Source organism: Sarcophilus harrisii, chromosome 3 (assembly GCF_902635505.1).
Source record: "Sarcophilus harrisii chromosome 3, mSarHar1.11, whole genome shotgun sequence".
NCBI lineage: Eukaryota > Metazoa > Chordata > Mammalia > Dasyuromorphia > Dasyuridae > Sarcophilus > Sarcophilus harrisii.
Window position 1 is genome coordinate 548,468,977 of NC_045428.1, and position 27,579 is coordinate 548,496,555.

The 27,579-nt window shown below is 44.3% G+C and overlaps 1 protein-coding gene across 4 annotated transcripts in view; it reads right to left on the bottom strand.

The window, feature by feature from the left end:
* Positions 1-1,350: 1,350 nt before the first annotated feature.
* HIVEP3 (HIVEP zinc finger 3) overlaps positions 1,351-27,579 on the bottom strand; it is a 640,787-nt gene continuing 614,558 nt past the window's right edge. For all 4 annotated transcript variants that reach the window (XM_031962331.1, XM_031962332.1, XM_012546000.3 and 1 more), the window contains 4 exons: positions 22,072-22,247; positions 13,657-13,743; positions 8,438-9,441; positions 1,351-6,602 (listed from right to left, as the gene is read on the bottom strand). In XM_031962331.1, the coding sequence (XP_031818191.1) occupies positions 5,763-6,602; positions 8,438-9,441; positions 13,657-13,743; positions 22,072-22,247 (2,107 nt within the window). In that variant the 3' untranslated portion in view covers positions 1,351-5,762. The remainder of the gene's footprint in view (positions 6,603-8,437; positions 9,442-13,656; positions 13,744-22,071; positions 22,248-27,579) is intronic.

The window sequence follows — 27,579 nt, forward strand, 5'->3', positions numbered from 1 at the left end:
CCCAAGATCGCTATAAAAGTTCCATAGTCACCCCCTTTGGCTCCTCTGGGAGGGCCTAGAACAGTGGGGTGAAAGGGAAGGAATCCTAGGTGAACTAGGCTCAAGGTCCTGCGTCCAACACTCCTTGTTATGACCACAGGTCAAAGTATTTCCTCTTTCTGGAACTCCCCACGTGTTTACTGAGTGTTGGACTGAAGCTTTTCCCCAGCTCTGACATTCTCTGTTCTAAATCCCTCTCAGCTCTGAGATTTAATTTGAATTTAATTAAAATTTAGTTAACACCTTACTGGGTGGCAGAATAAACAGAAGGGAGTAAGCACTGAGTAATTAAACTGCCTTTGCTCTGAGGTCCCTCCGAGCTCAGACATTCTCTGTTCTAAGCTTTCTTCTAGTACTAATCTTCTCTGTTCTAAGGCAACTCCCAGCTCTGATATTCTATATTCTAGCATCCTTTTCAGCTCTGACATTTTAGGTTCTAAGCTTTCTTCCAGCACTAATATTCACTGTTCTAAGGACCGTCCCAGCACTGACAGACTCTCAGTTTTTTCTAGCACCAATATTCTTTGTTCTAAGTACCCTCTCAACCCTGAAATTATCTTCTAAGCTTTCTCCCAGCACTGATATTCTCCGTTCTAAGGTCATCCCTGCCCTCATATTCTTATATTCCAAGCTTTCTCCCAGCACTAATATTTTCTGTTCTAAGAACTCTCCCAGTTTTGATATTCTATATTCTAAGGTTTTTTCTAGCCCTGACTTTCTTTGTTCTGAGTCCATTCTGGCTCTGACATTTCTATGTTCTAAGTTTTCTCCCATCACTAACATTCTCTGTTCTAAAAGCTTTCCCAACCCTGAAATTCTGTGTTCTAAGCTTTCTCCCAGCACTAATATGGTCTGTTCTAAGGGCCCTTCTAGCTTGTGTTCTAAGTCACAGGTTAGGCATTTGGCTCTACAGAGCATGAATTTAGGGATGGGAAATTTTTCTCTTATTCACCAGTCAGCAAAAGGCCCAGATTTCCTGTTTATCCAAGGAGATACATTGTCCTTTTAAGGGTAATTAAATGCTTCCCTTTTAGGTCCTTCTGGGCATGTAGCTCAATCCCCCTCATTTTGGGGAAGAGACAGCTGATATCCAAGACTGACCAGTCTGGGAAAAGCCCTGCATTTACAGCTGGACAAACTGGTTCTGAATCCTGACTTTTGGCATTTGCTATTTGTGTGAACTTGGGCAAAAAGTAACCTATTTCTCTGGGCTGATCCTTCTTTTTCTTTTCTTTCTTTCTCTCTCTCTTTCTCTTCTTTCTTTCTTTCTTTCTTTCTTTCTTTCTTTCTTTCTCTCTTCCTCTCTCTCTCTCTCTCTCTCTCTCTCTCTCTCTCTTTCTATGTGAATTTAAGCAATTCAATCTATTTTCTCTGCACCTGAGTCTCTTCATCTAGAGGCAGATAGAAGGGCCCAATGGATACCATGCTGGGCCTGGAGGAAGAAAGATCTGTATTCAAATTTGACCCTAGGCACTTACTATCATACTTCATCTTCTTAAGCATCAGTTTCCCTATCTGCAAAATGGGAATGACAACATCTATCTCCTGGTGCTGTTTTGAGGACCAAAAGAAATAACATTGGTAAAGCATTTTATGATCTTAAAATACTACATGCAAACTAGTTACTATTTTCTATAAAATAAGGTCCCTTTAGCTCCAAATGTATGGTCCTAAAAGTGATTTGGGTGGCATGGTAGTGGTGCTGGGTTCTAGTCTCAGTTCTGAGTCTCTCCCTCAAGTAGAGAGATCTTGTCTCTCTGAACCTCAGTTTCGCCATCTGGGAAAACGAGAGGGCTTGACATGATGACGCTAAAGGCTCTTTCCAGCTCTCATGTTCAGTGAGTAAAGGTCAGCAGCCAGGCAAGGAGGGCTATGTTGGGACTTAGAAAATTTATTCCAACATGCTGTTTAAAAAAAAATAGGCTCAGACTGAACAGCCAGCCTGAACTGTAATAAATTATTATACTTGTAAAAACTTCTCATTCACAGTCCAGACGTCATTTACAAGGAGAGTCAGGAACATCACACATGGAATATAGTTTTCCTCATTTGTACATAAAGAGGCTGTGCTTTAAACCTGGGTGGGCTCGTTGTTGTGGGGTTTTTGCACCGATATATACCATACAGACATTGCAAGATGCAACTGTGGAAACCAGAGTTTAAATAAAATTACAGGCAACTCCCCCCTCCCCAACCCCTCTGTACATATATAGCATATATCTACAGAGTTCTTTTGGAATGATTACTATTGCCATTGTAAGAACACAGAAATCATCTGGAGACATGCCCACTTCCAGAATACCTGCACACTTTAACACAGAGACAAAGCATGGCATGAACTTCTAGGAGGGGCCTTTGTTCCCCGATGTGACCACCGGTGCCATCAGATTTCTCCTAATGATAAACAGATGGGGCGTGTGGCCTTGGAACTTCAGTCTTCCCCTCTCCCAGGGCCCCTGAAGGTCTTAAAACAGAGCAGAAGCCCAGGGGCAAAAAGAGGATGAGAACAGGGAGGGGAAAGGGGTACCCAGGTGAATCAGGCTCTATTGGGTGGCCAAATCCAGGGAAAGGAGTTAGCATTTTGAAACACCCACTGCACCTCCCCACCCAAGAAAATTTACCAGATGGAAATTTCTAGGTATTGTGCATTCCCAATTGATCTCAGAGGGTATGAAAATGCCACAGGGCCACATCTGAGGAAAGTGGAACAGGTGGGGGGGAGGGCAGCTAGGAGGATAAGGAATAAATACCATGCTGGACAAAGATATATTGAACCCGGAGAAGAGAGGACCCAATGGGGCACATCATCGCTATTTTTAAGGATTTAAGGAGATGCCATAGGGGAGAGATGGACTCTGATCCCAGAAAAAGGAACTAGGGGCATTTGGGGGCAGATTTCACTTAGATTTCCTTCTGTTCCAAGTTTGCAAAGGGCTGCCTCAGGAGGTAGTGAGCTTCCCTTCACCGGAGAGATTCGAGTCAAGGTCAGATGATGACTTGTCAGAGATATTGGCTATAAAATGACTGGTCTGGTTAAGGTGATCTCTTTCAGTTCTACAACCTATGGTCTTATAATTGATAATCTATCCCTGTCCCTGACCTCTCCATTCACCCTTGACCAAATCACATTTTAACCAAAGAGTCCTCATTTACCCCAAGGGGGAGAAAGGGATCATGTAATTTTGGCCTGCTGGTCTCTAACCTACAAACTCCTTTCTCGGATCCTTGGATAGTTCATGCCAGCAGAAGAAAAAGAGTTTGGAATTGGTGACCAAATAGTGGGGCAGAGGATACGAACACCTACCTTTTAATGGTGTTGGCACTCCTGATTACTGGTCAGGAGCAGAGCTGGCCACAAAAATCAAGGTCAAGTGGACGGGCAGCAAAATGCACCCTGATCTCAACTATAACCATCACTTCCTGGAGAGATGACAACTGAAAAAGACCCAGCCTGGCTGGCCTTCTCAAAGAGGCTTCAAATTCTTAAAACAAGAAGGAACTTTAGAGAAGGTCTATTCCACTCCCTCATTCTGCAAAGGAGGAAACTGAGGTCCATCAAGGAGCAGGGATGCTAAGTGACAGAGCTGAGATTTGTATCCAGATCCTTGGGCTCCAAAAACACGGCTCATCCTACTGCAGCAAACTGCTCAAGTCAAGTCAACAATGAGCCAGCCAAACCTGAATGCTTCCCAATACTGGAACGTTCATATGAGCACAGTGGGCATCACAAGGGATATGTAGTTAAATGTTTAACAATCAGCTCTCTCGATAGCAGGACAAAGCTTTACATTTAATTTGCATTATTAATATTTTATCTATAACTTTCTGAAGTTTAGACAATGAACAAAACAATAAATCAGCCTGATTTGTAGTGTTTGCTGGTTTCTGAGTTGTAAATGTTCATACTGGAAATTTAACAATCGACTTTCTTGGGAGATGGTTAAGGCTGGCTCTAGCACATCCCTGACACTAAGTTTCCTTTCCACTCACACTCTCTTTGGTTGCTTTCTGCTTTTTATTTTTATTTATTTATTTTTTGGTTGAGGCAATTGGGGTTAAGTGACTTGCCCAGGGTCACACAGTTAGGAAATATTAAGTGTCTGAGGCCAGATTTGAACTCAGGTCCTCCTGACTTCAGAGCTGGTGCTCCATCCACTATCTAGCTGCCCTATGCTTTCTGCTTTTTATGTGAGCTTCTGAAGACATTAAATACAGATAAATTAGAAAACAGCTTCTGGATAGCAGGTAGCCTAGCATAAGGAACCTCCAGGCCAGGGAAAAATGTTAGAACCAAAAAAAAAAAATTGGGAAATTGAAACTGAGCTCAGCAGAGCCCATTCCAAGTCCCGGGAGTGCTAATATCCTTTCTTCATATCCCTGTTGGTATGGCAGGCAATTTACTACAAAAGGTACAAAAGCCCACTTCTTGATCCTAACTCTGTAAGACTAAGTGCTTCTGTTCTGTCACTAAAGAAAACGGGAAGCTCTGCTGGATGATTTTGGATATGTCACTTGGTCCTTTGGACCTTGGTCACCTCACCTGAAACATGAATGAGTTGGAATACTTGTGACCTTTAAAGTGCCTTCTAGCTCTACGGCTGATCAATGATCCCACAGCCGCCTAGACCCCAGGGAGGTATAAGGCCAGAGTTTTATGAGGTAAGGGGCCAACAGCTCTGATCCCAAAAGATCTCCCCGAAGGCTTTCCTCTGGAAATAATTCCCTGTCCTCTCTGACACGGGCAGCAGATGTGAGGCTCCGACATCAAGAGGACAGCTCAGCTTTTGGGGGAAGGAGAGAGAGGAAGATGGGCAAATGTTCAAAGCCCAGACTTTCATATTTGGTCCAGGATAGGGAGGAGGATGGGTTCTACACCTCCTTAGCCAGCATCCCCAGCATCATCAGCATCCTCAGCATCCCCACCATTACGAAAGCCAGAACAAGAATTTCATGGCCCTAAGAAGCACCATTCAGATACTAGCCCCTCCATCTGATTGTTTTCTGTATCTTGAAAGTAAATGCTCAAAGGTGAAGTTTCTTTCCCTTTCTAAAATCATTAAAATAGACAGAAAAGGATGCTTTCTGTGATTGATGGGAAGAGCTAAGTTTGGGGGGGGGTCCTCAATCTGTCTGCTGGCTACTCACAACCTGGGGGCTGGGAGGAGTCAAGAAGAAGGCATTTCCAAACTGTCTGAGGGGGAGGGTGGGGGAAGGCCACCCAAAAAAGGGACAAGCAGACAAGTGCTTGGTGGAAGATTAAATAGAGCCTGCAATAAATAGGAACCATAAACATCTGTACAGAGGAACTTTTTTTTTCATTTAATCAGTATAAAAAAAGGTTTCTTGGGTTTGTTTTTTTCAGTGCATAACCTCCCGCAGTAAACAGTTGCCTCTCCCCAGCCCTGGCAAGGGGGGCCCCATGACGCCAGAGGACACCACTCAACCAACCCCTTTGAAAAACTCTACAAAAATATTCACAGCCTTAAACACCTCATTTGTTTTTCCTTTTAAACATTTCAAGCAAAAAAAGGTATCAGAAAAGGCACAAGTAACTGCATACATGGGAAGATAATATCAGACAGGACGACTCAACAAGGGGTGTTTCTGTGAGTTTGGTCGGAAGTGAGAGTGCGTCTGCGTGTGATGACTATACTGCAGGAAATAGTGTTGGAAAGGTCTGTTCCTTTACGTTGGAAGCCTGACGCTGATGCAGATGGGGGAGACTAGGAGCTTGCTTCGTCCCCGTCCTCTGGCCTCCTGGGACTTTGTCCAGACCCCTCACTCTCCAAGGGCGGGGAGCCCAGCGGGCGACAAGGGCTGGCCGCCGGCCGGAGCTCTCCCGACAGGTTCCTCCTGCGGGTGGCCAGGCACCGGGCGGGCTCCATGAGGCAGCCTGTGGAGCTGCTTCGGTCCAACGGCTGGGAAGGAAACACCGAGGGGAAAGTGCGTGGTGTCTCAGAGTCAGTGCAGGGGCTGCTGCGGGCTGCCTTCGGGCTGGGCCTCTTGGCCTGCCGGGGAGGCTGCTCAGAGCTCGGGCTGGGGCTGTCTGGGGGGGCGGGAGCCTTGGTCTCCGAGGACATCCCTCCGATCCTGGGCTGCTCCCAGTCCGGCACAACCTGACCCTCACTAGTCCTGGCTCTCTCTATGGAATAGCTGCTACTCTCCAGCTCTGAGGATAGAGTAAACTTGGAGACCTTGGCCACAGGGGACACAGATGCTGAGGAGGTCTCCGGCGGGCCTTCTCGACTTCTCTCCTGAGCCTGCCGGGAGTCGGTCAGGTCGCTGCCCCCACCAAAGAAGCAGGTGGCCCACGGTGCCCCAGCTCCGGGCATCAGCGTGGGATGGGTGCTGGGCCGGGCCTGGACCATCTGGATCCCCCCAATGGGGATCATGGGGCACGGGGTCCTGGCTAAGTGCTGGGAATGCAGAGGGAGGTGACTAAAGAGGTTCTCTCCTGTCCGGCCTGGGAGGTGGCCATGGAATTCATGAAGTGAAGAGAAGGGTCTGGAGGGAAACGGGTGAGCAGGACCTGGTGAGCAGGCTGGGCTTCTGGGCTCCAACTTCTGCATGGGGTAACAAACACACACACACATATACACACGAGGGGTAAGCACAACAGCAGGCTCAGAACTAGAGGGAACAACAGGGGATCCCAGGGCGCTGAAGGTCACAAGCCTGCCATAAAGCAGAGGTCATATAACCTAGGCCATTGGGCTGGACTGGACATCACATCCAGCCAGAAATGCTCAGGGATGCCGCTGTGGGTGGGGCAACATCCAAGATTACAGGTCTCCTTGCAGCTTCCCCAGGACCTCCTGCCAATGGTTATGTGCCATTGGAGGGAAAACAAAACTGCCATATTGTCTGCATACAGCTCTGAAATCCACTCACTTCATCTATTCTCCCCACCACCCAACCCACACCCATCTTACCCAAGATCTCTATTGTAAACAAAAAGATATACTGAATAAATTAAGGGGGAAAAGATTCCCTGATCAGAGATCAGGCAAAATATTATTTTACAATGTTAGGTTTTAGACAAGGGCTGTTATGCTTAACTGGATCCCTGTTGGTTGCATATAGATTTAGAATGCCACAAATTGAACATTATCTAAGTTGTGCTGTATTTTTATTTATTTTGTTACCCAATTACATTTTAATCTGGTTCAAAACCTATTGGGAGTGCTGACTCAGGGCATGAGTTTGATACACTCTGTTCTAAACAATAGGAACCATATGCATGTAGCAGACCATACACCAACAGACAATTGAAAAAGATCTAGTAAGTGGCAATAGTGGTGGTGATGGTAATGGGGACAGTGATGGTAATGGTGATTGTGGTGATAGTTGTGATGGTGATGGTAATAGTGTGAAGATATTAGTGGAAGCAATGAGCATCATAATGACAGTGATAGTGACTGGGATAGTGAGGGTGATGGGGGCAGTGGTGATGAGGGTAGTAGTGATGAGGGTAGTGGCGATGGGGGCAGTGGTGATGGGGATAGTGGTGATGGGGTTGCAAAATTCAATTTATATACTATCTCAGTATTAATTTTTTTTGTAAAAACTCATAAATACAATCTCAATGTATTTACAAACATTTATGTATATAGAGCATACATGATGCTATAGGAGGACAGGGTGATGGGGGTAGTGGTGATGGGGGTAGTGGTGATGAGGATAGTGATGATGGAAGCAGTGATGATGGGGGGTAGTGGTGATGGGGTAGTGGTGATGGGGGTAGTGATGATGGGGGCAGTGATAATGGGGGCATTGGTGATAGGGATGGTCATGGTGCTATAGGAGGAGAGGGTAATGAGGATAGTGGTGATGGGTTAGTGATGATGGTAGTTGGGGTAAATAGATGGCGATGCTCAGAGTGATAAGGGAATTAGTAGTCATGTTCTGGGGGATAAATTTTATTTTGGCAGTGATGGTCCTACAGGTCCTAATGATGAGGGCAATGGTAATGGTTATGGTGGTTATAGTGTTGATAGTGACAGTGATGGGGCTAGAGATGATGTGATAGGAGGATGGCCATCATGATGATGGTAATGGGGATGATAATAAGGATGCTTAAAGTGGGAGTGATAGTGAGGGTATAGAAGGTGATCACGGTGTTGGTAATAGTTTTAGGATACGGCCTTAATCCTTGAACATATCTACAGGAGCAATTAAGACCTGGAAACCTAATTTCACAGACTGAATACTCAATCTGTGGAAAGGAATCATTATTGTGCTTTTGTCCAAGGGAGACAGAACTTTCGAGAGAGACTCCACTCTCCCTAACTTCTTTTTCCTTTTATATCCCTAAGGGGTAATGTCTTGAATGATGGGGGAAAAATACCGCCCTTAAGGAAACCCCGGGAAGACGCACTGAAAGAGTGTACCAACTCACCGTCTTAGATTCAGAGGTCTCCACGTTTTTGCCAAGGAGCTTGTGAGGTAGAGGCTTTTGAGAGAAGAGGCCACGCTGAGCGACTGTGAGACTGCCCAGGGTTTGCTCATCCGCTGCTGTGCCACTTCTGAACACTAAGTCATTTTTCCCTGGCAGTGGGTACCGTGGGGGGGACTCAGAAAGTCCTGGAGACATTTTCTTGGGGGATGAGTGTCTCAGGGGTATCATCTCCTGGCTAGGAGACAAGTTCCTCTCTGGAGAGACCCCGCCCTCTGGTGGGAGATAGGCTCGTGGGGACAGTTCTCTTCTTGGGGACAAGTGAGTTGAGGGTGACATGCACCTGAGAGGAGATGCCATCCATGGACCGGGGGAAGCCCCTCTCCCAGGAGAGCCACCCTGGAAGGATGGCATTTCTCCAGCTGGTGCAAAGCGCTGGGAAGGACTTTCATTTTTGGTTAGTGCGTGTTTTCGGGGGACCATGGGTCTGCTGCTGCAGGGCTCTTTGCCAGGGGACCACGGCCTTCTTGGGGATGGGGCCTGGGAGCTCAACAACGGGCCCATGGCTAAGATCCCCCCCTGCTGGTTTGGGGCCAGTTCCTGCTCACCAGGAGCTAAGGGCTCCCGGGAAATCAGAGCTGGCTGGTGGAGACACAAGTGGCTCTGACAGGTGGCAGCTTCACTCCAGTCTGCTGGCCATCTCGCCTCCCATCTCGAGCTTGCTGTGGGCTGGTTACGCGAGGTAACGTCTTGGGGCAAAGATGGGGTTGCTCGGGGGCTTTTGTCCTGAGCTGGTGGAGAGCTAGCCTTTGAGTGTCCAGAAGGTGGTGGCCCTTCTGAGGGCTTCAGAGTGGGCTCGTCCTGGCTCTCCTCCTCATCCTCATCATCTTCATCATCTTCATTATCCTCATCCTCGTCGGATTCTTCCAAATCAGAAAACTGGTGCTCTTCCACTGCCTCAGAGCCCTCCCGCCCCTCGGAATCCTGGAAGGGGTCATCGCTGGCTCCTGAAGGAGAGACAGACTAAACTCAGGGGCAAGGACAAGGCCGAGTGGACCAGGCTTACCCACCCACCAGATCCCAGGCCCCCAGATACAGGGAGAGGGCCCGACTCACAAAAGGGTGTATGTCCTTGGGCAAAGGACTTCTCCTCCCAGACGCCTTTCCTTCTCTGTACCCTGGAAGGATTGGCTTGGAAGGTCCCAAAGGTCCTTCTAACTTAGATATTCTGGTCATTGTGAGGACCTCTCCTAGCCAGAGAGAGTACAACCTGTAGCTCACTGAGCTCTGGCCTAGAGGGCAAGTAGCCACTAGCAATTAGAGGCCTATGGGTGCAATACAAAGGGTCCTGGGCTTGGAATCAAGGTTTGGGTTTTCTTCCGGCTCTAACTCGCTGTGTGACTTTTGGCTATTTACCTAAACTCCCTGGTCTCACTTTCCTTATTTATAAATGGGATCTGGGGAAGGGTTGGATGATGAGGATTATTAGAGCTTTGAGTTGGGAGAAATCTTATTACTATTATATTATATATGTAACACTGCTGGATCAAAGGGTATGCACAGTTTGATAACTTTTTGAGCATAGTTCCAAACTACTCTCCAAAATGGTTGGATTCGTTCACAACTCCACCAACAATGCATCAATGTCCCAGTTTTCCCGCATCCCCTCCAACAATCATCATTATTTTTTCCTGTCATCTTAGCCAATCTGACAGGTGTGTAGTGGTATTTTAGAGTTGTCTTAATTTGCATTTCTCTGATTAATAATAATAGCAGTGTTACTACTCGGATTATATCCCAAAGAGATTATAAAGAAGGAAAGGGACCTGTATGTGCACGAATGTTTGTGGCAGCCCTTTTGTAGTGGCTAAAACTGGAAACTGAATGGATGTCCATCAGTTGGAGAATGGCTGAATAAATTGTGGTTATGAATATTATGGAATATTACTGTTCTGTAAGAAATGACCAACAGGATGATTTCAGAAAGGCCTGGAGAGACTTACACGAACTGATGCTGAGTGAAATGAGCAGGACCAGGAGATCATTATATATTTCAACAAAATACTATATGATGACCAGTTCTGATGGACCAGCCATCCTCAGCAACGAGATCAACCAAATCATTTCCAATGGAGCAGTAATGAACTGAACCAGCTATGCCAGAAAAAGAACTCTGGGAGATGACTAAAACCATTACATTAAATTCCAATCCCTATATTTATGCACACCTGCATTTTGATTTCACAAGCTAATTGTACAATATTTCAGAGTCTGATTCTTTTGTACAGCAAAATAACGTTTTGGTCATGTATACTTATTGTGTATCTAATTTATATTTTAAATATTTAAACATCTACTGTCATCCTGCCATCTGGGGAGGGGGGGGGGTAAGAGGTGAAAAATTGGAACAAGAGGTTTGGCAATTGTTAATGCTGTAGTTACCCATGCATATATCCTGTAAATAAAAGGCTATTAAATAAAAAATATTATATATGTAATAATTATACTATTACTAATAATATTAGCGATCATCAAAATGAACTTCCATTTGTGCCACAGGATAATCATAGACCTTAAAGGTAATGTTAAATAAATAAACAAATAAAATTTGTGAAACCTGAAGGCCTCTAAAAATGCCAGTTATTACAATCAGCATCACCATCAGCATTTATTCCAAGCCTTATAGATGGGGAAAATTGAGGTTTAGGAAAATGATTTCACAGAATCACAAAATTTCATCATCAAAGAGACCTGAGAGGGCATATATTCTGGCTCATATTTCAGTGGGAAAATTTTTATTCCAATTCCAGCAAATTGTCATTCAATCTACGCTTTTTTTTTTTGGAAGCATCTGGTTATTAGCAATCTGGGTTAAGTGGCTTGTTCAAGGTCACAAAGCTAGAATTGAATCTGGATTTGAACTCACACTCTTCTGACTCCAGGCCTAGTGCTTTAGATGTTCCAATCAATCTATACTTAAAGATGACCATTAATGAGAAACCTGCCTTTCTCCCCAGGCAGAACATCCCACTTTTGGACAGTTCTGTTAATTAGTTTGCCTTTCTATGCAATTGAAAATTTCCCTTAAGTGCTCCTAGTCCTTCCTTTTTGAGTCCAAGAAAAACAAGTTGAATCCCTTTTCCACCAATAGCCCTTTGGGACACCTGAGACAGGGACCGTGTTCCCATTTTCTCTCTCCCCTCCCTCCCCGTTTTCTTTTCTCCAGGTTAAACATCTTCGGTTCCTTCGCCCAATCCTCATTTGGCCACTAGTCCCCTCCCCATCCTGGCTGGCCTCCGCTGGCCCTGCATCAGACTATAAACCCCCCTCCTCACGTGGCCTCATAAGTGAACACCACAGTTGGGAACAGGAGGCAGCCAGGCCAAGGTGAAGTTGCTTAGGACTCGGAAGGAGGAGACTCCTAATCCAAATCACCATTTTGACTCTTGTAGCTATGTGTCCTGGACAGAAGGGAAGGAATCCGTCCCTTATTTTCTCCTCTGTAACATTAAAGGATTGAACAAGACTGTTTCTAAGGGTCCATCCCACTCGTAATTCTTTGATTCTGCATTCTGGCAAACAGATGGCTCCTGAGGCCTCTGGATTGGGATGGATTGCTCACAGCTGCCCTCCCTCCACCCCCCACCCATCCTCCTCCACCCATAATTTCAGAAAGAAAAGCCGATGATCCTGGAGGAGAGCTTCAGGGATGCTACCACTGGAGGGCACTCATGCTCAATTCAAGATAATCCCATTCGCTGGGACTTGCTCAACAAGGCAGGTTTTAAGTGAAGAGGAAGCTTGCTTAGAGATATCAGAATGAGTTTCCCACTTGTGCCACAGATTTGAAGCACGAACAGAAAGAGGCCTTAGATAGAGTGTCTGATCCATAGAGCCATGAACTGTCAATAGGGAAAAATGGGGCACAAAGAGGGGAAGGGACTTAGAGTCATAGTCACAGAGTATCTGAGCTGGATATTAGCAATATCTGTTTGTCTTTTGTTCTCAGAAAGGGCCATGATGACATCAGAGAAGGGATACCATGACATGCTAATAAGCTGGATTTCACTGAAGGAGGGCTGTGCAAGGTCACCTTGCCTCATTTTTTTTTTTTTTTCTGGAACCCTCTGAGTCCAGTGGCCAGATGTAGATCAGGATGATAGGAGATGGTCCTGGGTGCAGTGGGAGACCTTGGCCTTTTTAAGCTAAGATCTTTAACAAGTCTCACTTTGATGAGGCAACACCCATTCAGTGATTCTGGCTAGGTAAGAAATGGGACAGAGGATGGCTTTTCTTTTTTTTAAACTTAGTCAAAAAAATAGAAAACTGGGAGGGAAAGACCCTCAGTGTTTCTGGCCAAAACAGAAACAATCTGTTCTTTACATTTACTCTGAGATAGGCCCAAACCAGGGCCAAGTCAGCTTGGCCTGGGACTTACTTTTACTCAGTCAGTGATAATGGTTTGAGTGATTTGGGTTTAAGGCAGGTTTTTAAAGAAAGAGATGTAGCCTATAGGAGGAAAGGAAAGAAAAGAAGAAAGGAGAAAGAAGGAAGAACGGGAGGGAGAGGAAGGGAGGAAAGAAAGAAGGAAGGAAGGAAGAAGGGAGGGAGGGAACGAGGGAGAAAAGAAGGAAGGAAAAGAGGAAGGAAGGAAGGAAGGAGAAAAGGAAAGAAGAAAGGAAAGAAGAAGGAAAGGAAAGGAAAGGAAAGGAAAGGAAAGGAAAGGAAAGGAAAGGAAAGGAAAGGAAAGGAAAGGAAAGGAAAGGAAAGGAAAGGAAAGGAAAGGAAAGGAAAGGAAAGGAAGGGAAGAAGAAAGGGAGGGAGGAAGGGAGGGAGGAAGGGAGAGGAAAAGAAGGAGGGAAAGAGGGAGAGAAGAAGAAAAGAAGATGGGAAGGAAGCAAGGAAAAAAAGAAGGAAAGAAGGAAGAAAGAAGGGAAAGAGGAAGGGAAGGAGGAAGGAAGTTTGGTTGCCTGATCCTCAGTGGGACAGCTCCTACTCATTGAGGTTTCTGTTTGTCCTTCATTTTCAAAAATGACTGTGACATCAGGGAGGTGATACCAAAACCAAACCAAATTCACTTGCATGTCGTGGAGTTGTCTAGGGGGTCATAGGGCCATCCAGGATTCCCTATCCCACTCCCAGGCTGTGCCATGAGCCAATGACATAGCTCCGACCAAGATCCCAGGGCAGGCAGGCACAGGCAGGCCCTGTAGGGATCATACCTTCCTCGGCTTCCAGCTCCACCAGCAGCCCCATCTCCTGGCACTTTTTGCTGTGAGCCTTGGACTTCATGTGCTTAGTCAGATTCCCTAGAAGGAAGCACAGACAGATAGAGGCAAAGGTCAGAGTGTCTCTTTCCCAAGGGGCTGGTGGAGAGTCAGAGATGGGGTGAGTTGGTATGGGGGAGGGAAGTCCCAGCAGAGCCAGTCCTAGGAATATCTGCAGAGCTGGGGCTAGCCCAGAGCATGGTACAAGGGAAGTAGGGGATGGGGACACAAGGATGAGGGGGACTTGCAGTAAGTGAGCAGACCAGAGACTGCTTTGAAGGCATCATCTCTAAATGTGGAAATTTAGCCACAGCTACCACCCAGAAAAAAGGCTGCAGCCTAGGAAGGATGGAATGAGGGAAGTCAAGGAGGAGGGAAATTGGGAACAGGATGAGGGGAGGTGGGATGAGGTAGGATGACATTTGAACAGGAGAGACCAGGGATAGAAAGAGGAAAAGCTAAAATGACAATAGTATCAGATGACCATGGAATTGGGATGCGGTGGGGTGGAATGGGAGAAGAGTGGGTTGAGGATAAGAAGTAGGTTCATGGTGGGGTAGTGAGATAGGGATATGAATGCTGATGAAAGGGTAGAAACAAGATGTTGATGTAATGAGATGAGGTGAGTTTTCGGTAGGTGGGATGAAGTCAGAATGGGATGAGGGTGGGGGAGTATGAGATGGTTAGAGCTGGAGGATGGAAGGAGAAGGGGAGATTGGGGTGGAATGATAACTGGATATCGCAGAGTGAATAAAGGATTTTGATGGAGTGGAATCAGGAAGGATGGATAATGGGTTGAGGCAAAGTTCTATGAGGCTGGGAGGAGGTAGTGGTAGGAAAAATATGGAGTGGGATGGGATAAGGTAGCATGAGGATGGAGATAAGGGTCAGATTATGAAATAAGAAAACAAAATAAGAAGAAACAAGATACAGGTTACAAAGTTCTCCTGCTATGAACTTGTTGCCCATTGCCACCATGGTCAGTGAAGCCATCATCTTCCCTTATGGAGTCCCTCCAATGGCCAAGATCTGTTCCTATAAAGTTTTCCCATAGCCCAAGACATACATCCCCAAAGTCCAGATCTGGGGAAACACCCAGGGATGTAACCCCCAATTAAAGCTAAGTGTTGGGGGTTGGGGTGGGATAGGGAGGAAGGTATCCTGGCCCACTGTCAGAGCAGAGAAAGGCAGATCAAGCCAGCAAACAAAGCCCCAAGCTTCTTCTCTGGGTCCCCCTGCTATAGTTCTGGGGAAGTGGGTCCTTCAAGGACAGTCTCCCAGACCAAGGATAATATGCCACGACCAGGTCTAGGACCAAGGTCTTTTTCCCTCCCTGGGCTGTGCATCCCTGAAATCTCTCTGCTAAGGTGGAACTGGGACATGATTGCTTGCAAGGGAGAAGTGGAAGGGGAGGCAGAGAAAAACAGAAAGAGAACTTCAAATTGTTTTTCTCATTCCACCTTTACCGGTAAATTAATTAATGCTTAATGAAGCATTATCTCCGACCAAGGCTCCAGGGCCCTGGTGAGATCGGGATGTCCTGGGGATCAGATCTGAAATGCATTTGTCTTCAAAGCTAAGCTTTCTGTGTAAGATGCTAGGCTTTTTCTTGGTGTCAATTTAGGTCCATAAGTCTTGTCCCCCTTTCTCTCCCCTCTTTCCCATCTAAGGTGACCAGCCCAGCCCTATTACAGTTTTTGTAGTGAGAGGATATATATTCCAGAAAGGTAATAGAGTTCTTTTGGTATCAGTATTACTGCAGATAAACTGTGAAGTGTGTCATTTACTCTGTGAATGACCACATCCAATCCAAGCCAATAGTATGGTTATTCACAAAGTTATTGAGTTACTTCACAGTTGTTTATATCTTAGATATAAAACATGAGGGCTCACAGGGAATTCCAACCTAAGGGGGCCAAATGAACTCTCTTAGATTGGAATTCCTTGTGACTCCAAAGTCCTATGGAGGGAAGAGGAGGGGAACAATTTCCTCTCATCACCTCTTCTATCAGTTCCATCTACCACAGGCTGGAGATTGGGGAGAAGGAAGAAGAAATTAATTTTTTCTCTTTATCTGATTCCCCTTCACTTTTCAACCAGCTCATCTCTTTTCTATCCTTTTCACTCTGGCTGATGAGAAATCTAATCACTTTTAGTTGAAAATGGCTATAGTACTTCTCTTCCTTTCCCCTTCCCCCATAATTCTCACAACCTCTCTTTTCTCTGGGTCATCATCCCCTCGGTTTACTATCTATTGTGACTTTTTGGCACCAGAGGGATTCTTCCTCCCCAACCCAGAGCCCAAGATTTTTAATGTGGCTCCTCACTTAAGGTGAAAGCAGGGACTATGGCTTATTTGACCCTGTATCTCCCTCCCAGAAGGCTTAGAGATCATCCAGGTTAGTCTCTTAATCAGTGTTTGCTGAACTGGATGGAACTAACCAGAATCATCTGTGTCTGAAGTAGCTCGGAACCAGGTTTTTGAACTGAGCCCAATGGAAACTTCAAAGGGATTCTCCCATCATGGCGGAAGGGACCCTTGGGTTAGAAGGAAAAAGGAAAAGTTGGCCATGGATTTTGGGGTGAGAATGGCTGCACTAAGCACATGGAGACCTGGTGTTTCCAGGAGAGGGTGAGAGAGAGGGGGGGCAGACCTTGGAAAACTAATGGAGGAAGAATGCTAGGGAGCAATAGGGAAGGAAAGGAATGATTGGAAAATGGTGCAGATGGTGAAGGGAGAAACATTTCTCTCCTTCTAGGAATGCTAAGCTCAGGGATGATTTCAAAATGGCCTCATTCTTCCTCAGTAACAAAACTGTTTACATTCTTTTCCAGAAAATAAATTTAGCTTGCATCCTTTTGTCTTTTGGGAATTTACAAAAAAATAAAGTTTGAGTTTTCCGCTCCTATCCCTCTTCTTGCCACCCCCCTTTCTTCTTTATTTGCATTTTTAAACTTTCTTTCTTATCTCTCCTAATACACCTGGCCTAATCTCACCTCCATGGCTTTAGACACACTATTCCCTGCCTGGGATGCCCTCCCCTGTTCACAGTTTATTTAAATTCTACCCAAGTTTCAAGGTCCAGTCCAAATTCCAGCTCCTATGGGAAGTCTTCTCTCACCATCTCAGATCTCAATAACTACTCTTGTTTCTCAGTTCCCATATCCCACAAGATTCTGAGCAGGAAATAAAATTAGTGATCATTGACTCCAAGATCAAAAATCAGTGAAGCTCAAAGAGAAGGGACCAGACAGATATTAATAGTAGGAAGGCAAGGATATGAGTCCAGGCTTATATTCAGGACTCTTTCCTACTTTCATCTGTGCATTTGTTCCTTGGATAACTCGTTGGATCCCCTGGTCAATCAGCTCAGCACCCAATTGGGTAGAAAGAGTCAAGAGTCTCTTGACTATGAGAGAGAATTCCAAATTCTCATTCCAAATCTGCCACAGTGCCCATCCCCAAGCTTTTGGTGCTATCCCTGACATATAGGCTACATGGTAGGAGTCCCGGAGGTCAACAGGACCATGGCTGCCTCTGACCAAAGCAAAGGGACTTCTTTGCTTCCCACTCATTCTTCTTTTCTTGGATTCTCCCTTCATGGGGCAGCTCAAGAGATCAAGTGCTTACCCTAGTCGTAAAGCTGGGGAGGGTCAACAAAAGCACAGCCTAGGAGTATGGTGGGGTGATATTCATACACTGTGAGAGCCAGAAGAGACCTTAGAGATCTTCTAGCTCAGCCTCTTCATTTTATAGTGTAGGAAACTGAGGCTTGGAGAGAAAGAAGGACCAAGGTCACACAGCTGAAGAATGGAAGAGCTGAGATTTGACTCATATCTTCTTATTCTGAATTCACTGCTATTGAACCAAAGCAACACCAAGTATTACCCTCAGCTTCCTTCTAGGGTGGCCCCCAGCTAGAGAGGAGGATAATGAAATTGGGATGGGTCTATTAAATGATTGATCTACCAGGACCACCAGAATTCAGAAGAGGAAGCAGGAGAAGGTGCTAATGTCAATATTGAGATCCATGAATTTGTAAGCTACCAGAGTTAGAAAGGACATAAGGGGAAACTGAGGCCCAGGAAAGGGAAGTGATTTGTTCAAGGCCTTAGAGCTAGCAGATGAGTAGAAGCAGGACTGAAAATCTGGGACTCAAGAGACCCAGGCCAGTACTATTATTTTTTGTGTCCAATTGCCAATATCCAAGAACAATATGGCACCAGCCCCAGGTCAGATAGATTAGGTGGTACCAATTTCTTTTGCTAAGACTCCAGTCGGGTGTCTGGTGATTGAATTGTTAAAGAAAGGGGACCAGGATTAGACTGGGGTTAAGGAATGACAGTAGGCACCTGAGAAAATTGGAGGAAGTGGGTCCGATGAATTATAGCCTCAGTTTCCCCTTCCTCTCTTCCCTTCACCATCATCCAGGAGTGGGCCCCATTGGGCCTATGGCCCTTTGACTGAGAAGCACAATTATGATTTTCAATTACTCCTTTTTTTGGGATGGAGATAGGCTCTAATTTTCAGGAAAGAGAGATTTCAGGGACTTGGGTCTTTTGTGCTCATCCCAGAACTCCATCACAAGGGTGGAGATAGAAGTCAAGAAATTAGAGAAAGGATGGGGTGTCTGGAACAAGGAGACCACTCTTGACTTAACTCAACTCAAAGACCTGCATACCAGCCCAAAGGTAGGATCTTCCTAGATCTAGGAAAAAGTCCATGGTCAACTGTCGTATGGTACCTGTGGACCAGAACCCAAAGGGCTATATACCAGCCTCAAGGTTCTGCTCCTTTCTTGTTGCCCCAACACTTGCTGGAGGAATCAGGTCCCCAGTGTTCTGTCCTCCCCCGGGGCCACTACCATTGGCTTCATAATTCTTTGCCAAGAGCTCTTCCCTCAACTCTTTGAGAAACCAAGTCAGTCTTACTTTATCTGAACGCAGAGACCAGGACAGGAAAGCAGACATACAGACAAGCAGACAGGGGAAAGAAGCAGACCAACAAGCAAAGACAGACAGAGCCAGGAGAATGCAAGATCTTCCAAGAAACCGTAAGCTTCTCGAGGACAGGTACTGTTTTCCCGATGTCATCCCCTTTTTCATTTTTGCATCTCTCGGGACCAGCAACTAGTAGGGGCTTAATAAATGCTTATTTAATGGAGTTGCATTGAGTCCAGGAAGAAAGAGTAATAGAGATGTCTGAAGAAAGAAGACTTGATGGATGTCAGTTCAGTACTGGGGAATCACTTGAGCTCTACGTCCTTGTTGTGGGCTCTCAAGAATGTGTCAAACACGCTTCCCAGAGAAGAATAGGATACTTGATGAAGATAGAGCCAGTGACTTCAATGTGTGGATGTTGACTTCCCCAAACAGGGCTGTCCTTAGCCAGAGTCATTGGTCATCTATAGGGTCTGATCCAAGGGATTCCTTTTCTGTCACTACCTGTGACAGTGCCATTCAAGATTCATTCTTTTAAAGTCTCAAAAGCATTTCAATCTTTCAGAATCCCCTATTAAATTTAACCTCCTCTGGGGGGTAGGGGGACATGTTATAAGTCAATATCTTATCTAATTTGCTAATAGTAACCTTCCCCCCCAAAAGAAAGTAGCCTATGGGAAAAGGGCAGAAGATAGAAGGGATGATGTATGTAGTAGTGAGGTACACAAAAGAGCTGGGATGAATTTAGTTTGTGGAGGCAGGTCTGAATTCCACCAGGAAGAACTGAAGTGGTTTTGGCTCCTTTGGAAACATGACTTCTTTGATGAAATTCTGGGAAGGAAGCAAACCCAGAGGCTCTCAAGGCAGAAATGGTCAGCTTGGAAATTGGGCCCAGGCTCAGCCAGAAGGGGTGCTCCAGTGGAGAGGGATGGGAAAGATAACTTGTCCATCCCAAACCCCCAGGAAGGCTAGTGGTGCTTGTGGGAAGAGTCACACACTCTGGGGGGAAGAAGTTGAGAGAAGGCTGGCCCAATCATTAAGGTCCACCAAGAGCAGGGTTCATTGCTTCAGGCCCTCTCTCTCCCCAAGAAACAAGGGGGAAGAAATTATTTCAAGGGCAGTGTGTGATGTCCTGGAAGCTGGAGAAGAGCAATGGGTGGGAGATTTTGAATAAGTCCCTTCCCCTAGCTGTTTGCCAATATCGGTCAATAGCCCAGGGAAGAGATTTGGCTTGAACCCAGAAGAAAAAAAAAAACCTGCTGACATGACTCTACTTGTAAAAAACGTGGGGAAAAAAGGAATGTGGGCAAAGAGATCCATGGCCATATCTATTCTATTAAAAAGAACCCAAACTTAGGTAACCAAAACTTAAGCCAAGTGAAAGCTAGAGAACTGAGGAGAGCAAAGGAGGTCCCAGGAAGTCAAAAGAATCCTGAAACGTTGAGGGAAACCAGAAAATATGAAAATATCCCAGAAGCTCTAAAAAGAAATGAAGGGAAAAGAAAGACAACCAAGAAATGGAACTAAATGGGCTAAAGAGTGATGGCAGGAACCACAAAGCCGCCATCTTTTTCAGTTTCAGGGAGTTGTTTGTCTAATGAGAGAAGACAGCCAGTCAGCAATATGGCTGAAACTTCTTCGTGACAAATAAAGATTGAGAAACTTTCACAGAACGGCTGCTCGTTGGGCTCTGAGGCTGATCCTGAGTGTGTGTAGCTTCTTGCCTCTCTCCTCTTCCCTTCCACCTTATATGACCTCCTGGAAGTCATGATCTGAAATGTTGAGAGCCTCTTTTGGGGTACTGAGAGGTACTTTGCATGCATCATCTCATTTGACTCCCCACTCCCCTTACTGCCCTGTGAATTAATTCTACAAATAACATTATCTGGGTTGTTTGTTTTTTTGTTTGTTTTGTTTTTTCAAGGCCGTTAGGGTTAAGTGCCCATAGTCACACAGCTAGTAAGGGTTAAGTGTCTGAGGCCGTATTTGAACTTAGGTCTTCCTGAGTCCAGAGCTAGTTTTCTACCCACTATATTAACTAGCTGCCCCTTACAGGTGTCATCATTATCCCCACTTTGTGAATGAGGAAACTGAGAAGAGTTAAGTGATCTGCCACATAGCTTCTGTCAGAGGTAGAATTTGAATCCAGATCTGTCCTGACTCAAAATCCAGAGCTCTGCCCAATGCTGCCTAATTTAAGAAAGAAAAGCCCTACTCCAGGCAGATCTAAGCTTATTCTATATTTCCTGATGATACACAGATTATTAAGGTTAGAAGGGCCCTTGAGGACCATCTGGCCCAGGTTCCTCAGTTTACAGATGGGCATGTTGTGGCTCAAGGGCAGACAGCTGGTGGATGGCAGAGTACCAAGCCTGAGAATACAAGGCAAAGGTTATTTCCACTGCACCACCCTATCTAACTTATACCATGCAAAGGCCGCCGGCAGCACCAGCAGCCACATAGACATGAATCCTATAACCTGCAGGGTCCTCAGTTCCACTCTCCTGAAGCCCTGGGAATCAGCTACCTGCTGTTGCCATTAGCAGAAGAGCCCAGAGCCTGCCTTTGCCACCATCGGGTTCTTCTCTCTGCCTTGATAGACCCAGGTGCTGTCTAGAATGCTGGCCCCAACTGTCCCATTTCCTGTCTCTCCCTCTTGTCTCCCCTCCATCCCAGCCCAGGCACGAGTTACCTCCTGCAAGTTGTAGCCACACCAAGGAAGTGAGTTGTGGTTGGTAATGGGGAGGATGAGGCTGTGTGTGTGGAGGAGAGAAGTGGGGGACTGAGAAGGGGAAGAGGAGACACGGGCATTTCTGGGTGGGGAGACGGGGCAGAGAAAAGGCGAGTTGGGGATGGTGAGGCAGATGGAACATGGGAGTGGGTGAAACTGGGGCAAACCTTGTTTGCCATGAGTAGTGATCATGTGGGAGCTTTGTGGATCTGAGCAGAATGACTTCTGACAACAGTAAGATTTCTGTGACTGAGTATGGATGCCAGGCTTAATCGGTCCTTTGGGGAAATCGCTATCATGCTATGCCAAAGGAAAGGAATGATGAGGAAAAAGCTGCAGCCATTTCCAAGAGAATGATGGCGAATGCCCTTGCCACAATGGCTTCCAACCTGAGAGGATGGAATGAATGGATCAGGGGCTGGTTTCTGGGAATGGGGAGTACTCCTGCCTGCTTTTCTTTTCCTTCTTCCCTGATGGTGGTTGGAAGCCCCCTCCTGGAACATGGCTGGAGAACCAAAGGGATGCCTCGGGCCGGTGCCCGCTGCCTAGGGCACCATCCAGAGCTGAGGCTCGGCAACGCGAGTACTCGGCTGGAGCCCTAGGAGAAGCGAGCCTGGCTGGTCCGGCGAGACCGGGGCTCACTTACTGCCAGGAACGGCCTGGACACAGGAAGGGAGCGGGAGCCTCCCATCTCTTACCTTTGGTTTTAAAAGCAAAGTGACAATGCTTGCAGACATAGGGCCTGACGTCAGTGTGCGTGCGAATGTGTTTCTTCAGCATGCTTGGTTTCCTGCAGCGAATTCCACATTCCTCACAAACATATTTCCCTCGTCCGCGGCCTCTCACATACACATATTCTTCATTTGATTTGTACCTATGAGCAACAGGCGTCATGATAAAAAAAAAATAAAAGGAAGAAGAAGAAGGAGGAGAAGAGGAAGATCCCCCACCTGAGAAGAAGTGGCCCCCTAGGTTCGTTCAGCAGGTTAGGGTTACCCAAAGGCAAAGATGCATGATTATGGGAGGACACAGAGAGCTGAGGCAAACACAAAACACAGCAGGGAAGCCGTACACTCTGGGGGGAATTCAACACTTGGCCTTCTGGGGAAGCAGAGTTTGTCCCTGCTCCTTGGGCCTCTGCCTTGGGGCTCTGGGAAAAGCAGGGGCAACTCCACACCTACCAGAAGGAGGGCAGGATGCAGCAATGACTGCCCTCTCTGACTCAGAGAAAGCAGGTGACTAAACTGGTCTTCAGTGGTTTAAGAATGGTACCCCCTGCCATTCCTCCTCCTCCCCACAAGTCACTATCTCTGGGTCCCCAGGAGACAGGTTCCTGAGCAATGTTCTCTAAATCTAGTTTTGAACTCTGGGGTCAAGCAGATAAGTCTGATCCTCCTTCCAGTGTGACAGCACAGCCCTTCAAATATTCGAAGGACAGCCATTTACTCCCTCTCAAACCTTCTCTTCTTTCAACTAAACCACTTCCGAAATGCTCTCAATCTCAAAGCTCTTCTTCAGGCTCTTCTTTACCTTATCAAAGTCCTGCCTAAAACTCACTGTCCACACAATAGATTTGGTTCAATTCAATCTTCAAAGATTCTAAATTTATTTACATTTTGAAGAGTTTGAGCATGAGCTACTTGAGGCTTATAATTTCTATTTATAACTTTCCCACATCTTGCATTATTCATTCACATTTTCTGACATTGGACACAACCATCACACATTTCTCCTTTATGTTGATATCTGCACTGTATACCACCTATAGGATAAAAGAGATGCTAGAGGGACATTTTGAAAATAACTGAAAAGATCTTATATTTAGTACCAGAAGGGACTTCACAAGCCTCCTAGTCCTAGGTTCTTCCTTTTATAGATAAGGGAATTGATGATCATAGAAGTCATGTAGTTTGTCATCTGGAGGTGAGGAGCAGAGTTGGCATTTGTACCCAGGTCCTGGACCCCAGATTCAGGACATCTCCTGCCATACCATGCTCTGATCAGGACTGAATACAACAGGTCTCTCTCCCCCTTCTTGCACATGGCACTTCTAAATGTAGCCTAAGAGATCATATTAACTTTTCCCTCTCTATCACTTTGTACTGATTTACTTGTCACATAGACAGACTTCAAGAAACAACTCAAGCACCAGATTCCCCCCCAAAAAAAAATCCCTCCCTAATTATCTTACATTTATTCTATATGTTTTTAAATAAGCACATGTTGTCTCTTTCAATAGAATGTAAGTTTCTTGAGAGTAAGAATTGTTTCATTATTTGTATTTATATTGCCAGTTCCTAGTATAGTGTCAAATATGCAGGAGGCACTTAATAAATGCTTACTTTTATGCTCCTATTGTTGTAGTTAATTCAATATTCAGATAAATAAAGAGTTCAGTAGCAAAGAGAAAAAATACTTTTATGCTCCTAGTTCTCTAAAACCCTTTGAACTTTTTCAGATGAATTACTTGTGATTCAGTTACAACTAATGCATCTTATGCCTGTGAGATTGATTGTGTAGAATTCATAGAACAATAGAGATAGAAGAGTCTCCCATTTTGTAGAGAATACATAGGCCTAAATGGGAAAAATGATCTAAGGTTATATAGCACATGTTTGGTAGAGGCTAGGACTCAAATCCAGGTCTTTTGACTATGAAGATTTTTCTTATGATGATGATGATGATGATGGCTTCTATTTTAAGATACATAGAAGTGATTTTACCATAATAGTCCCATGTAGAAGACAGTGGAAGATCCGACATTCCCATAAGATAGATAGAGAAACTGAGATTCAGAAAAGTTCAACAATCAACAAATGCCATAATGTTTTCCCAAGAATTGATCAAGTCTTCCTTTAATGCAGTGATTCTCAAAGTATGGTCTAGAGAATCCTGGGGATCTCTGAAACCCTTTTAGAGGTTCAAAATTCAATTCAAAAATAGTTTTTATTTTCAATATGGTAAATGTCTATAAATATAATTCAGATAAACAAAAAACTCTATGGAAAGATCCTTAATAATTTTTAATAGGCTAAAGGTACTGAAAACAAAAGTTTGAGAACCACTACTCTAATGTCTTAAGGAGGTGCCCACATGACAAGAGCAACTATGTAAAATGGTCATCAGCTTTTTATGGCAGCCTGGAACCTTTGGATCATTTCTATGCCTTCATGGGAATGAAAGGAAGATCTCCTGGCATTGCCAGATATTTTCATGCTTAAAAGAAAAATTGTCTCATGAGGCTTTGTTAGAACACTATCACAATGACTGGCTAATCAAATATCCCAGGATCTGAAGCTGGATTTTAAAACTTTAAAGATCACTACAATCCAGTCCAGAAATAGGAAGACTGAAAGAGTTTGTGGAACTTTCAATCAATAAGTATAGGGAGATGAAATTTGAACTCAGCTCTCTTGATGCCAAGTTAGTGATCTTTCCACTAAAATGTTTACAAATTTTAGGGTGGCTGAGAAGAGATAAGAGTGATAGTATCTTTGGGCGAAAAAGCTTTCACCTAATAAAATAACTTCCCTTTGACTCCTCTAGGTTGAGGAAGAGTGATGGACCTTAGACTTGGAGATGCTGGGTCTCCACTCCCATGACCTTTCTCATTGGTTGCTCCAGTTAGTCAGATACTCCATGAAACGAATCTGTCTCACTAACATTCAATGCCAAGGGCCTCAGGCACTCTGGTCTTACACAATGGCCATAGGACCATTCCTTCTGAGTTTTATATTATCTTCATTTCTCTTTGTCCCAAGGAATAACACACAATGGTCCTGGGGAGCTGTTTGCAAAGGATGAGGTACAATAATTCCATGGTGTTGACAGGGATGGGTTCTAAGGATGATGCTCTCTCAGACAGTGATTCATGATCTCTCTGGTAAACGCCATCAGGGAATTAGCAGGGCTTCTTTAGATGAGTGTAAACAGAATGGTGAGACTTTCTTAAGCCATGTTTCTATTAGCTTTTCAATATTATTCTATTATTATTCAATTATTATTATTCTATCTATTATTATTCAATATTCTATTAGCTTTTCAAGAAATGGGGGTGTGCTGATAAATATTTAATTGGCACTCAAGGAAAAAAATTACTTTCAAGTGAATATTTATGATATTAACATTTTAACCATCACATTATTAAGTTTAGAAATCAACAAAAATGATAAACCAAACTCTGATTTGTACCATTTACCATTTTGGGGAGTGTAGATGTTCACACTGGAAATTGAACAATTAGTTCTCCTCACCTATACATGATAGCTCCAGCATACCCTTGGATATTTACCCCCAACTGTTACCAGTATCTTGAAAAATAAATAATAACTACATAAGTCAATACAACAGAAACGAGTCAAATTTTCTTTTAAAAGCATGTGTGAATAAAACCAACTCAGTTTAAAAAAAAAAGCATGTGTGAAAAAGGGAAATAACTTCTAAGAAGAAAAAAGTATACTTTGTCACTTAAGTATAATAAGGTTCAATTTCCAACCTGTGCTTTGTTTATCCTATTTCATTTTGGCTCTGTCTCTTCCGGATTATTCTGAGGTTAAGTAGTCTAAGTGATTTTTATCAATATATAGATGGAAGAATGTAGCGTTGGGCTGAAGATAATGGTTCTTTGAGGCAGGAAGCTATTGTCTGTTCTTCAGTTTCCTGGTTGATAAAATGATAGGAATAGTAATTTTCAGTTGTCTGTCAGTTATAAGAGTCCAGGTTACCAAAGCAATTAGGGCAGCGTATTAGGTAGAAGATACAGCAGAAAGAACCAGGATGACATCTCATCAATAGTAGATGCCTTGAATATCCAGGAAGCTTTTGCTGATAGGACAAGATGAACAAATCCTTAATTTTTTGTTTTGCACTCCTCAAGACGGTTTGACAAGTGAAAAGAGATGTGAATGAACTGTTCCATGGGAGATAAATAGAACTTTAAAATCAGCAGAGATTCACCTTTCTGTATTCTTCTTTATAGTCCTAAGGACTTTCATCAATGGTTTATCCCATCTCCGAGTTCCTCCAACACTTAATTAAAGATCAAGTCTTTAATTTTATTTTTTCTCCTCAAATTGTAGGAATTTTTATTCCTCTTATTTGATTATAAACTCCCTGAGAGCAGGGCATTCAAAGAGATTTATAACAACTAGCCATTGATTGATGGAACTTTTGCCATCTTCTGATAATAATTACTCTAACTGGAAAGTAGCTGCGATTCACGATTCTATCTCTGCTTCTGACTGTGACCATGGATATTTTACTTCCCCCTAGATCTCTCAGTCTTCAAAGCAAAGATCATGGATCCCAGTCCTCCCTTCTTCACAAAGTTGAAAGGTCTAATTGATACAGGAGACATGGCAACACTTTGTAATGTTTTCAAAGTGCCATTCATCAGGAGGTTTCATCAGTTTTCCAGTTTGCCCCCAAGAGTCCCCAAAAATAAATTCCTGGAGGCTAAGCATTTACCAATGAAGCAGTGAGTGAGTTCTCAAATGTCTGTTTCTTTTTTATAGTGCGGGGAATGAAAGGAATTAAATTATAACTCTGTTTCCATTTATGTATAGGTGCCACCACTGCTTTTTACCACTTGATTTACTTTGTTTCAGGTCTTAAGTGCTTTTGCTTATAGAAAAAAATAGAAAATTCATTCATTCACTCACTAAACAAATAATGAACAAGAAAACACTGTTAGCTCCAGGGAGATACGAAGTATCAATAAGACATGATTCCTGCTTTCATGGCCTTACAAATTAGTTGCAGATGGGATACAGGAAAGTCTTAAACCAAAGCGTCACATGATTAGTGAAATTCGCAAAACAAAATGATCCGTGAATTTTCTAGGGGAATGTCATTATTGACAAATAAGAATAAATCCAATAAACCTAGGCCTATAGCCTAAGTAGTTTATTTTTTTAATGTCTATTTTATATTTGAAGAAATGAAGGCACTAAAGACTGAATTGACTTCCTGAATTGAGTGTGTACATTGAATTTATACAGATAGTATGTATCAGAGCCAAAACTTGAACCCACATCTTCTGACTCTGGCTCTAGTGCTTTTAATATTACATAATACTATTCCAGCATCTGCCCATATGGGGATTCCACGGAATGGTTCTAACCATGGAAGTAGGCAGGGATGGACATGTCCCACCAAAGATGACCAATGCAATTAACCAGTTTGTTATTAAGTTGTTTCAATTGTGT